The sequence below is a fragment of the Xyrauchen texanus genome, chromosome 42 (assembly GCF_025860055.1).
Source record: "Xyrauchen texanus isolate HMW12.3.18 chromosome 42, RBS_HiC_50CHRs, whole genome shotgun sequence".
In the NCBI taxonomy this organism is placed as follows: Eukaryota; Metazoa; Chordata; class Actinopteri; order Cypriniformes; family Catostomidae; genus Xyrauchen; species Xyrauchen texanus.
In genome coordinates, this window is record NC_068317.1 from 31,608,436 (window position 1) to 31,621,660 (window position 13,225).

The 13,225-nt window shown below is 41.8% G+C and overlaps 2 protein-coding genes across 14 annotated transcripts in view; one reads left to right on the top strand and one right to left on the bottom strand.

The window, feature by feature from the left end:
- Nucleotides 1–13,225, bottom strand: part of LOC127635186 (keratin-associated protein 5-1-like) — a 505,876-nt gene that overhangs the window by 248,330 nt on the left and 244,321 nt on the right. The gene's annotated exons all lie outside the window — the stretch shown is intronic.
- Nucleotides 1–13,225, top strand: part of LOC127635170 (receptor-type tyrosine-protein phosphatase mu-like) — a 270,709-nt gene that overhangs the window by 168,867 nt on the left and 88,617 nt on the right. For 6 of the 11 annotated variants that reach the window (XM_052115012.1, XM_052115014.1, XM_052115018.1 and 3 more), the window contains exons 12-14: nucleotides 7,334–7,607; nucleotides 8,805–8,841; nucleotides 13,201–13,225. The exon at nucleotides 13,201–13,225 is cut by the window's right edge and continues 50 nt beyond it. In XM_052115012.1, the coding sequence (XP_051970972.1) occupies nucleotides 7,334–7,607; nucleotides 8,805–8,841; nucleotides 13,201–13,225 (336 nt within the window). The remainder of the gene's footprint in view (nucleotides 1–7,333; nucleotides 7,608–8,804; nucleotides 8,842–13,200) is intronic. The other 5 variants (XM_052115017.1, XM_052115021.1, XM_052115019.1 and 2 more) reach the window with 1 other exon arrangement.

The window sequence follows — 13,225 nt, forward strand, 5'->3', positions numbered from 1 at the left end:
GCACACTTATGAGCACTTGCCCTGTTCAGATCCCGTTGTGTACGCCACACACTATCGGCTCCAGGTGAGGAATACTCCTGTCTTCTCTTCAGAACACATCAATCCCAGTCCTCGCCCAAAGCATACCAGATCACAATGGAAAAGGCCTATAATTGGTAAACGCCACATGACCCGTTGAAGCGGCTGCGCGGTGCGAGGAGGCCTAATTGGTGTCAGCGAGTGTGTGGGAGCAGCGGTTCAGCGAGCGCGTTTGTTGCTGTCGCAGGTGTGTTGAGTTTGTTGTGGTCTCGTGTGCCGGTTACCACTAAACATTCCTCACGCTGCTTATAATGAGCGTCACAGCACATAGCGCTCAGTCGCCACTCGTTCCCATGGAGTCCGCTCTGTCCACATTCATTACTGGGAGAGTTTTCAAGGTCACTGATCCTGAAGTCAGAATGAGTGAAAATGATGGATATGAGGAAGGTCAGATCTGCAGGATTTGACGAGGTTGAGGGTTTCATTTCAAGAGCATGAGAGAGAAACCATCATCCTTGCATTGCCCCTGTACATCCCCTGAGAGTTCATTAAAAACCCGCCTTTATTACTGGACAGGTTTTATTACGCTTTAATACTTACACGAACGACTTAATGATTGCTTGATCTTTACATTTTCTGATGAAAATGCGTTTGAGTTTTTGGGCCAGGTAAAACTCGACACAAGGATGCTAGGACGTACTGGGTGGTTGCTAGGGAGTTCTGTGTGGTTGCTGGGGTACTCTGGGTGGTTACTATGGTGTTCTGGGTGGTTTCTATGATGTACTTGGTGGTTGTTAGGGTGTTCTGTGTGGTTGCTAGTGTGCTCAAGGTGGTTGCTATGGTGATCTGGGTAGATTCTGTGATTTTGTGAGTGGTTCTAGGGTGTTCTTGGTGGTTGCTAAGATGTTCTGGGTGATTGTGAGGGTGTTTTGTTGGTTTCTAGGGTGTTATTTGTTGTTGCTAGGGTGTTCTAATGTCTGCTAGGGTGTTGTTGGTGTTCGGTTAGTTGTTCTGGGTGGTTGCCATATTGTTCTGGGTGATATTTATGGTGTTCTATGTGGTTTTTAGGGTGTTGTTGGTGGTTTCTAGGGTGTTATGGCTGGCTGCAATGGTGTTGTGGTGTTTGTTCAGGTGTTCTTTGTGGTTGCTAGGGTGTTGGTGTTTGGTTGTGTGTTCTGGGTGGTTGCTTTGGTGTTCGGGGGTGGTTGCTAGGACATTTTGTGTGGATACTAAGGTGATGGGTGGTCTCTGTGATGTTCTGTGTTGCTAGGGAGCTCTGGGTGGTTTCTAGGGTGTTCGAAGTGGTTGCTAGGGCATTCTATGTTGCTTCTAGGGTGTTCTTTGTGATTTCTAGGGTGTTCAAATAGATGCTAAGGTGTTGTTGGTGTTTGGTTGGGTGTTCATTGTGGTTGCCATGGTTCTCTGGGTGGTGTCTGGGTTGTTTTAATGGTTTCTAGGGTGTGTGGTTTGGTGTTCTATTTGGTTTCCAGGGTGTTCTGGGTGGTTTTGAGGGTGTTCATGGTTGTTGCTAGGGTGTTCTTTGTAGTTACTAGGGTGTTCTTGGTGGTTACTAGGGTGTTCATATAGTTACTAGGGTGTTCTTGGTGGTTACTAGGGTGTTATTTGTGGTTACTAGGGTGTTCTAATGGTTACATAGGTGTTCTTTGTGATTACTAGGGTGTTCAAATGGTTACCAGGGTGTTCTTTATGGTTACTAGGGTGTTCTAATGGTTACTAGGGTGTTCTAATGGTTACTAGGGTGTTATTGGTGGTTACTAGGGTGTTCATATAGTTACTAGGGTGTTCTTGGTGGTTACTAGGGTGTTCTAATAGTTACATGGGTGTTCTTTGTGATTAATAGGGTGTTCTTGGTGGTTACTAGGGTGTTATTTGTGGTTACTAGGGTGTTATAATTGTTACTAGGGTGTTATTTGTGGTTACTAGGGTGTTCTAATGGTTACATGGGTGTTCTTTGTGATTATAAGGGTATTCTTGGTGGTTGCTAGGGTGTTCATATTGTTACTAGGGTGTTATTTGTGGTTACTAGGGTGTTATAATGGTTACTAGGGTGCTATTTGTGGTTACTAGGGTGTTCTAATGGTTACCAGGGTGTTCTATGTGGTTACTATGGTGTTCTAATGGTTACTATGGTGTTCTTGGTGGTTGCTAGGGGGTTTTGGGTGTAGTGTTAGGGTTTGTTTACTGGCCCAAGTACAAAAAGTATTAGATTGTCTTTTGTGTTCACTCAGTCTTTTGATTATATCACCTCTGTAAAACAGATGTTTGTTTTTGTTTTGATTTCATTTTAAGTTTCACTGATATTTCATTTGAACTGCTATGATACACGGATGTCAATATAATCTGTCAATATGAATGATTCTCCTCAGCTCAGGTCTGTGATTATCCATCTCTCACCAGCTTCTCTGGCTATAAATTAATATTTTATTATATCCTGTTTTACTGCGTAATAGTGACCGCGCAGCTGTGTAGTGCCACATGCTAAAAGGGCTTTGAAAAGTCATTTGTAATGGCAATTTGAACACACTTTCCACCCAGTGCATTCTTGTGGAAGTGTAATAGTTATTGAGTTCAGAAAGCCAGACTGATTTCATGATGTCATCTTGATGTACATTACGTCAAACACTCTGTGCAGAGCGCTTCAGCCTTCATTCGGCTCAGCATCTGATCTCTTTTCTACAGGATTTACTGTTGAATCTTTGGTTGGTGATTAGTGAGCAAGCAAATTATTCTCCAACATCATTTATTGATTCTATTAACCTTTGTGAAATAATCCATCCGTGTCTGATTAACCTAAAAACCCTCTTAATTCAATTATCTATCAGTCCGTTCACTTGCGCATAATGTTCCACTAATTGCACCAATCACACATTTTAATTGCATGTTCGTTCGAGAGGGATCGAGCTGCATCAGTGACTCTTGATTACTGCCGTTATGAACGGATGAGTTAGAAACCAAGTTTAGACATTTAGAAGGGAAGTCTTGATTGGTTTCGTTAACCAGTGGAGAAAGCAATCCTTGTGTGTGATTCAGCAAGAATTGGGGCTCTTAACGACAACATGAAATACAAATACAAGTCAGATGTAGGTAGCCCATCTTTTGACCAAAAAACACAATGCAAAAAGGAGCCCTTTAGACCAGAGGTTCTCAGCCGTTTTTTGATGAACGCCCCCCAATTTCACTCCCTTACCCAAGCAGATGGAGGGCAATATCTGGGGCCTATAAAATGAAAATGCAAAGACAGACACTAATAATAAAAGTGGTATTGTTATTATATTTATAAATATAAAGCCACCAAACTAGCCTTAAATCCATGGGCACCCCTGGTAGTCAAGGACCCCTGGGCATTGGCCACCAAACTAGTCTTAATGCCAAGGGCACCCCTGGGCAGTCAAAGGCCCCTGGTAGTCAAGGGCCCCTGGGCATTGGCCACCAAACTTGCCTTAAAGCCCAGGGCACCCTTGTAGTCAAGGGCCCCTGGGCATTGGCCACCAAACTAGCCTTAAAGCCCAGGGCACCCCTTGGCAGTCAAGGGCACTCTTGTAGTCAAGGGCCCCTGGGCATTGGCCACCAAACTTGCCTTAAAGCCCTGGGCACCCCTGGGCAGTCAAGGGCACCCTTGTAGTCAAGGGCCCCTGGGCATTGGCCACCAAACTAGTCTTAATGCCAAGGGCACCCATTGGCAGTCAAAGGCCCCTGGTAGTCAAGGGCCCCTGGGCATTGGCCACCAAACTAGCCTTAAAGCCCAGGGCACCCCTTGGCAGTCAAGGGCACTCTTGTAGTCAAGGGCCCCTGGGCATTGGCCACCAAACTAGCCTTAAAGCCCAGGGCACCCCTTGGCAGTCAAGGGCACTCTTGTAGTCAAGGGCCCCTGGGCATTGGCCACCAAACTTGCCTTAAAGCCCATGGCACCCCTTGGCAGTCAAGGGCACTCTTGTAGTCAAGGGCCCCTGGGCATTGGCCACCAAACTTGCCTTAAAGCCCTGGGCATCCCCGGGTACTCAAAGGCCCCTGGTAGTCAAGGGACCCTGGGCACTGGCCCCATTGGCCCGGTCGGTAATCCGTCCCTGCTTATAAGAGCTGCCATTAAATCACTTACTAGCCTTTTTTGTGTAAAGATACATCCAATTTTACAGCTTTCTTGCCATGATGTCGAAACACCATAAATGTAAGTACTTAAATACAATTATAAACGTCACATTTCGGTCTTTTAAAACCTCCGAAAAATGTACCCCATTGACTTCCATTGGAAGTGTCTCACTGGAACACACATTTGTGCTTTTTTTAAAGAAAAGGAGGAACGAGTCGAAATGTATTTTTGTGCTAATTAACATAATGCCACAAATGCTACCGGGCAAACCATACTCTTCCTCTTTGCCCGCTCTGACTTTGATAGAGAGGCAGCAGAAGCAGCTTTGTGACCTTTAGGCGTTTGAAATATCAAAGATCTTATGGAGTCTCGCTCTGGGTACTTGTAAAGCTAATTTTCTTCTCGGCACAGAGGAGGAGAGAATTTGGGGTTCTGTTCTGTTCCGGCTCTACTGTTCTCTTGGCTCTAATAAAGCGACCCGAATCCCGACTGCTCGTTATTTCACCTCTGTTTCATTTGTCTCGGCGTGTCACAGACGGCCAATATCCTCTCTCAGACTCTGAGCTCCGGCTCTCTTGATCCGCCTGATTGAAGAGAAAAAGCCTCTGTCCTTCTTTTCGTGTTTCATTATTTCTTCTACATTTCAAACGCGAGTCTGACTCAACGCTGAGAGTAAACTTCTGCCGAACCGCTCGTCCGTGTTGGCGCCGGGGGGGGGGTTGGGGTTGGGCTCTTCTGTTGAATTGAGCACTTAAGGATTCAGCACTTGTGGTGCTCGTGTCAAAGTTCAGAGTTTTAATATCTGAGAATAGCAAGGTGAGACAGGTTTAGTAGGAGAGGCTTTTATTTCATACAGTTTAAATCCCGCTCTGCTATCAGTGCTGTAAATGATATGGCAGCGTGCTCCGCGCGGAGCTGGTTTCTCGCTGGCCTCGGGCTGTCGGCTTTAGCCAGTTAATTAAATCTGTTCGGAGGAACGCTCTTGACTAACATCAGTGCTCACTGCTGGCTGCTCAGCCCCGGTGCCAGTCTAACCGCCAGCCGGCAAGATTGTCCGCTTTAAGGAGCGTCCTGTTGGAGTGTGTGCTGATTAATCAGTGCGGGACACTCGTGTGGTTCACTGAAGATATTCTGGCTGTTGTGTGTTTCTGATCTGTTTACTGAGAAATACAATCGTGCTCATAATACAAGTGTGTGAAAACCTGCACTGTTATTATTTAGAAATTTACCATGGGAATACTGTGCTTTATTGGACATTTACCATATTACATTTTTTTTTTCTTTAGATATGTTACCATGGAAATACCATATATATTTACATCTACAGTCTTTGTCATGGTATTATGTTTGCATGCACCGATATGGTAATACCGTGGTATTTTAGAAGGTTGCTATGGTAACACCATGTATGTTTTTACATGCACCATTTATGTCATGGTAAGACCGTGGTATTTTAGACGGTTGCTATGGTAACACCATGTATGTTTTTACATGCACCATTTATGTCATGGTAAGACCGTGGTATTTTAGACGGTTGCTATGGTAACACCATGTATGTTTTTACATGCACCATTTATGTCAAGGTAATACCGTGGTATTTTAGGCGGTTGCTATGGTAACAACATGTATATTTTCACATGCATAATTTATGTCATGGTGTCACGGTAATACAGTGGTATTTTAGGTGGTTACTATGGTAACACCATGTATATTTTCACATGCATAATTTATGTCATGGTGTCACGGTAATACAGTGGTATTTTAGGTGGTTACTATGGTAACACCATGTATATTTTCACATGCATCATTTATGTCATGGTAATACCGTGGTATTTTAGACGGTTGCTATGGTAACACCATGTATGTTTTTACATGCACCATTTATGTCATGGTAAGACCGTGGTATTTTAGACGGTTGCTATGGTAACACCATGTATGTTTTTACATGCACCATTTATGTCAAGGTAATACCGTGGTATTTTAGGCGGTTGCTATGGTAACACCATGTATATTTTCACATGCATAATTTATGTCATGGTGTCACGGTAATACAGTGGTATTTTAGGTGGTTACTATGGTAACACCATGTATATTTTCACATGCATAATTTATGTCATGGTGTCACGGTAATACAGTGGTATTTTAGGTGGTTACTATGGTAACATTATGTATATTTTCACATGCATAATTTATGTCATGGTGTCACGGTAATACAGTGGTATTTTAGGTGGTTACTATGGTAACACCATGTATATTTTCACATGCATCATTTATGTCATGGTAATACCGTGGTATTTTAGACGGTTGCTATGGTAACACCATGTATGTTTTTACATGCACCATTTATGTCATGGTAATACCGTGGTATTTTAGGCGGTTGCTATGGTAACACCATGTATGTTTTTACATGCACCATTTATGTCAAGGTAATACCGTGGTATTTTAGGCGGTTGCTATGGTAACACCATGTATATTTTCACATGCATAATTTATGTCATGGTGTCACGGTAATACAGTGGTATTTTAGGTGGTTACTATGGTAACACCATGTATATTTTCACATGCATCATTTATGTCATGGTAATACCGTGGTATTTTAGACGGTTGCTATGGTAACACCATGTATGTTTTTACATGCACCATTTATGTCATGGTAATACCGTGGTATTTTAGGCGGTTGCTATGGTAACACCATGTATGTTTTTACATGCACCATTTATGTCAAGGTAATACCGTGGTATTTTAGGCAGTTGCTATGGTAACACCATGTATATTTTCACATGCATAATTTATGTCATGGTGTCACGGTAATACAGTGGTATTTTAGGTGGTTACTATGGTAACACCATGTATATTTTCACATGCATCATTTATGTCATGGTAATACCGTGGTATTTTAGACAGTTGCTATGGTAACACCATGTATATTTTTCGTTTTTTGTATTGCACCATATAGTGTTTTTATATTTATTTATTTTTTACCATGTTTTTTGCACGTATATCATGGTAATGCTGTGGTGTTCTCATCACAATATAATTATCATCCAGGCCCGTAGTTTCTGTTAAAGTGCAGCGATGTTACCACGGTGTTCACTTTTGGCCTCTATGTGGTTATGAGCATCGGTCGACTTGACCACTTAACAAATGTAAGTTATCCTTATGTAAGTTCCTTAAATGTTTAACGTGCATGTGTGTCTCTCTCTGCAGTGTGTATCAGGTCGTTGTTGAAGAGGAGCGCCCGCGCCGTTCACGGAGAGCGGCAGAGATCCTGCGCTGTTACCCGATCCCCATTCACTTCCAGAACGCCTCCGTACTCAACTCGCAGTACTACTTCACAGCCGAGTTCCCCGCCGCTCGCATACAGGCCCCGATGCCCTTCACGGTCGGTGACAACCGCACGTATGACGGATACTGGAACATGCCACTGCTGCCCCATAAGAGCTACAGCATCTACTACCAGGCTGTGAGCACGGCCAACGGGGTGAGGACTAACACCATCTTTCACAAACTACACTTTCATGCATCATTGCGATCTCACGGGTCAGATGCCATCTTCAGCTCCCTTTCATTAATCGCATCTGCTGCGACCTGCACCTGGTCGAGCTTTTATTTGGCTTCTTTATTGTCTTCACAGCAAAGTTGCTCAATGTTCTGACGAGGTCAAATTACGAGTGCTGCAGACAACAATCCATGCTTGCCATTTCATAAATGCCCCCCCTGTCCTGTAGGGGGCTCTGTACACTGTGTGGATGTGCAGCCAGTATAACTCGTCAGCCCGAGTCTGCTCAGAGGCTCGGGACTCGCTGGCCAGTCGCGGATGCATTATTAACACTCCAATCTAACTGGAAATTACAATTATCAGCCATCTATTAGTTTTATATGCAAATTCACCCTAATGAAGAGCCGTTCCTTTATTTCAGCACAGCTGAGAGACACTGCAGTTATTAGATAATTCAGTGTGTCTAATTGGAGGCGCTCAGCCCGCCGGGAAGTGTGTGTGTGTGTGTGTGTATGTGTGAGTGAATGAGTTTGTGTGTGCGTGTGTGTGTATGAGTGTGTGTGTGTGTGTGTATGAGTGTGTGTGTGAGTGAATGAGTTTGTGTGTGTGAGTGTGTGTATGAGTGTGTGTGTGTGTGTGTGTGTGAGTGAATGAGTTGTGTAGGTGTGTGTAGGGTGGTGTGTGTGGAGTGTGTGTGTAGGAATGAGTGTGTGTGGAGGTGTGTGTGTGTAGTGTGTGTGTGAGTGAATGAGTTTGTGTGTGTGAGTGAATGAGTTTGTATGTGAGTGTCTCACACACACACACTCACACACAAACTCATTCACTCACACACACACTCACACACACACACTCACACACAAACTCATTCACTCACACACACACTCATACACACACACACACACACACTCATACACACACACGCACACACAAACTCATTCACTCACACACACACACACTCACACACACACACACACACACACACACGTGTTCATCAAAGATCAGAAGATCTAAAGATCTTTTTGTGAAATTGTAAAAAGTTTCTTGTTTGTCTTTGATCTTGTCATGTCAAAATCCTTTGATCCTTTAATGGCATTAAAACTGTAATAAATAAATGAAGTCCCTCATAATGTCCCCAAAATAACATGTCCCCTCTTCTCTCTTTATCCTTCTCTCTCACAGGAAACCAAAATCGATTGTGTTCGTGTGGCCACTAAAGGTGGGTGACCAGTGAACTAACTGAAACATGTGTTCGGCAACATACATGTGCATGACGCTTTCAATGACACACTGACTGCTGCCGCCTGTGATGCACACGCTCTCCATCACACAACAAATAATCCTTTCATTCTCTGAGGTTGAATTCATGGGTAACAGATTAAACACAGTCGAGTGAATAATCAATCATTCTGTCAATCGTGTATTTACCTTGTTTTCCAGAAATGTCCAAACATCTTTAAAACAAGATGCATTAAGTTGAACTTAAACTTTAAAATAAAAACGAGCTCAATTAAAAATAGAAAATCCCATTTTAAACTAAATTGAAAATACACACACACCCTCACACACACACACTCATTACAAACATTACCAACGTTACAGACGTTACAAATGTTACAAACATTACAAACATTAGACGTTACAGACGTTTCAAATGTTACAAACATTACAAACATTAGACGTTACAGACGTTTCAAATGTTACAAACTTTACAGACGTTACCATGTTAGACGTTACAAATATTACAAACATTACAGTTGTTACCAATGTTACAGACGTTACAAACTTTACAGACGTTTCAAATGTTACAAACTTTACAGACGTTACAAACTTTACAGACGTTACAGATGTTACAAACGTTACAGATGTTACAAACTTTACAGACGTTACAAACTTTACAGACGTTACAAATGTTACAAACATTACCAACGTTACAGATGTTACAAACTTTACAGACGTTACAAATGTTACAAACTTTACAGACATTAGTGTTACAAAAATTGCAGACGTTACAAATATTACAAACTTTACAGACGTTACAAATGTTACAAACATTACCAACGTAATAGATGTTACAAACGTTACAGACGTTACAAACTTTACAGACGTTACAAATGTTACAAACATTACCAACGTTACAGACGTTACAAACTTTACAGACGTTACAAATGTTACAAACTTTACAGACATTAGTGTTACAAAAATTGCAGACGTTACAAATGTTACAAACATTACCAACGTAATAGATGTTACAAACGTTACAAACTTTACAGACGTTACAAATTTTACAGACGTTACCATGTTACAGACGTTACAAATATTACAAACATTACAGATGTTACCGACGTTACAAACTTTAAAGATGTTACAAACGTTACAGACGTTACAAACTTTACAAATTTTACAGACGTTACCATGTTACAGACGTTACAAATATTACAAACATTACAGATGTTACCAACGTTACAAACTTTAAAGACGTTACAAACGTTACAGCCGTTACAAACTTTACAGCTGTTACAAACTTTACAGATGTTACAAACGTTACAGATGTTACAAACATTACACGTTACAGACGTTACAAATGTTACAAACGTTACAGACGTTACAAATGTTACAGATGTTACAAACGTTACAAATGTTACAGATGTTACAAATGTTACAGACGTTACAAACGTTACAGATGTTACAAACGTTACAAATGTTACACGTTACAGACGTTACAAACGTTACACGTTACAGACGTTACAAATGTTACAGATGTTACAAACGTTACAGACGTTACAAATGTTACAGATGTTACAAATGTTACAGACGTTACAAACTTTACAAACTTTACAGATGTTACAAATGTTACAAACATTACACGTTATAGACGTTACAAATGTTACAGATGTTACAAACGTTACAGACGTTACAAATGTTACAGATGTTACAAATGTTACAGACGTTACAAACTTTACAAACTTTAAAGATGTTACAAACGTTACAGACGTTACAAACTTTACAAACTTTACAGATGTTACAAATGTTACAAACATTACACGTTATAGACGTTACAAATGTTACAGATGTTACAAACGTTACAGATGTTACAAACGCTACAAACGTTACAGACGTTACAAACGTTACAGACGTTACAAACTTTACAGATGTTACAAATGTTACAGATGTTACAAACATTACAAACATTACCAACGTTACAGACGTTACAAACATTACCAACGTTACAGACGTTACAAACTTTACAGACGTTACAAATGTTACAAAGACGTTACAGACGTTACAAAGACGTTACAGACGTTACAAACTTTACAGACGTTGTGTTACAAACATTACAAATGTTACAGACATTTCAAACAGATGTTACAAACTGACTTTACTTTCTAGCAGTCCACAGTCTACTGTATGTAATCTAACAAATGTGCCTTATTATCTTACACAATGTTGCTCCTCAAGTAAATGAATCTTGTTTAATAGATATTTTCACTGGAAAACAAGACAAATATACCGATGAAGATCACTTTGGCAGTGTCTCCTTGAAACGGCAGTGAAGGATTGTGATGTATAAATGCATCGGTGTTTCACTGTTTGATGACTCTGAAGGGAAACATCACAGCAGATGGAGAATCGCTCCAATAAAAGCTAAACGACTTTACGTATCGCGGTCCAGAATCGTGTATTTCTGACCTCTCGTGGCACATTAGGAGAGTTTGGGCGGCAGTTAGCGGCGCGCGGGCGTCTCTCGTCGCTGCTCCGTGTGCTGTTTGAGATTTAATTGAGCACAGATGGTGCATCATCTATTTTTCTGTCCTCACGCCTCATCTCTAATGGCATCAAGACTGTGCTATGCAAATGAGAGTTTGAGACTTTAGTCCTTAAGACAATCCTGAACAGGAAACGCATGTGATGCATTTCCTGTTTCCCCTCGTGTACCGTAAATCATGATGCAATGACACGTTTGTAATTGATCTGTCTCTTATTAGAGCATAGCAGAAAAACACAATCATTAGCTGATGTTGAATCGACAACATTTGTGTCATAATGTTAATTAGCACAAAAATTTATTTAGACTCGTTTTTCCGCCTTTTCTTTAAATGTGTTCCAGTGAGACACTTCCAATGCAAGTCAATGGGGTTTAATCTGTACGTATATTAAAATACTCACTGACACATAAACAATATGTGTGTTAACATGATTTTACTGTCATTAAATCACTCACTGACCACATCTGTGTGAAGATAGAGAGAATGTTACAACTCCGTTGCCATGACGACGCAACACTGTAAACCCTAAAACTTTAAAATGACAATTTAAACAACTTTACAGCTCTGACCATCTTTCTGAAAAGCTACATTGTTGCATCAGCTTCTCCATTAAACTTCAATGTAAACGCCCTCTGTTATGATTGGCTACCGGCGTGCATCCCATTTTTGAAACTCAGTCGGAAGAGAATAAACAAGCTCCAAAATATTAGGAATGTAAATTTCGGGGGGATCTGGGTATCTCCGCGAGTATTAACGCTAACTATCACCGCTGGAGTCACGAGTTTGAATCCAGGGCGTGCTGAGTGACTCCAGCCAGGTGTCCTTAGCAACCAAATTGAGCCGGTTGCTAGGGAGGGTAGAGTCACATGGGGTAACCTCCTCGTGGTGGTGATTAGTGGATCTCGCTATCGATGGGGCGTGACTCCAGTCAGGTGTCCTTAGCAACCAAATTGGCCCGGTTGCTAGGGAGGGTAGAGTCACATGGAGTAACCTCCTCGTGGTCGCTATAATGTGGTTCTCGCTCTCGGTGGGGCGTGTGGTGAGTTGTGTGTGGATGCCGCGGAGAATAGCGCGAAGCCTCCATACGTGCTACATCACCACGGTCTCAGACGCGGAGGCAACTGAGATTCGTCCTCCACCACCTGGACTGAGTCACTACGCCACCACGAGGACTCAGAGCGCATTGGGAATTGGGCGTTACAAATTGGGAGAAAATACCCAAAAAATATTAATGCACGCGTTTTGCGCTGGCGCTACTACGGCCAACAACACGAAGAAACGTTTCAGAAAGTTTGTGTCAACGCGCCTCAAGCCGGTGCGTCCCGTCAATTTTTATCTTTAACATAAACTAAGAATAGCAAATGCTATAAAAGTATTGTTTATTGTTATTCATGTTAATAAATTCGTTATAAAAGTGGGTGGTGACCTCTGTGCTCGACACCTGTCAATCATAACACATAGAGAGAGACAGACTTAAAATCCATAAAGGAGATGTTTTACATGAATGAAGCGCTGAGATACAGAAAGGTCCTTCATGTGTCATCAAACATATTTAAAGTACATATTTGGCAGCACAATTGTGTTTTAATGTCATACATCCATAATTCATCTTCCTCATGGAGCATCCTTCACATCGTGAGAGTGTCTGTGAAGCCGTAACATCGATGTCGTCAGCTGACTGTTCTGAGTTTCTCTGCTCTGCATTAATAACACTGAAGATGTAACGGATGCCTCGCCTGTCTCTCTCTCTGTCTGTCTGTCTGTCTGTCTCTCTCTGCATGTTGCCTGGATCTCTTCCTCTCTTGTTCTAGCTGCCATTATAGTGACTCAGCTCAC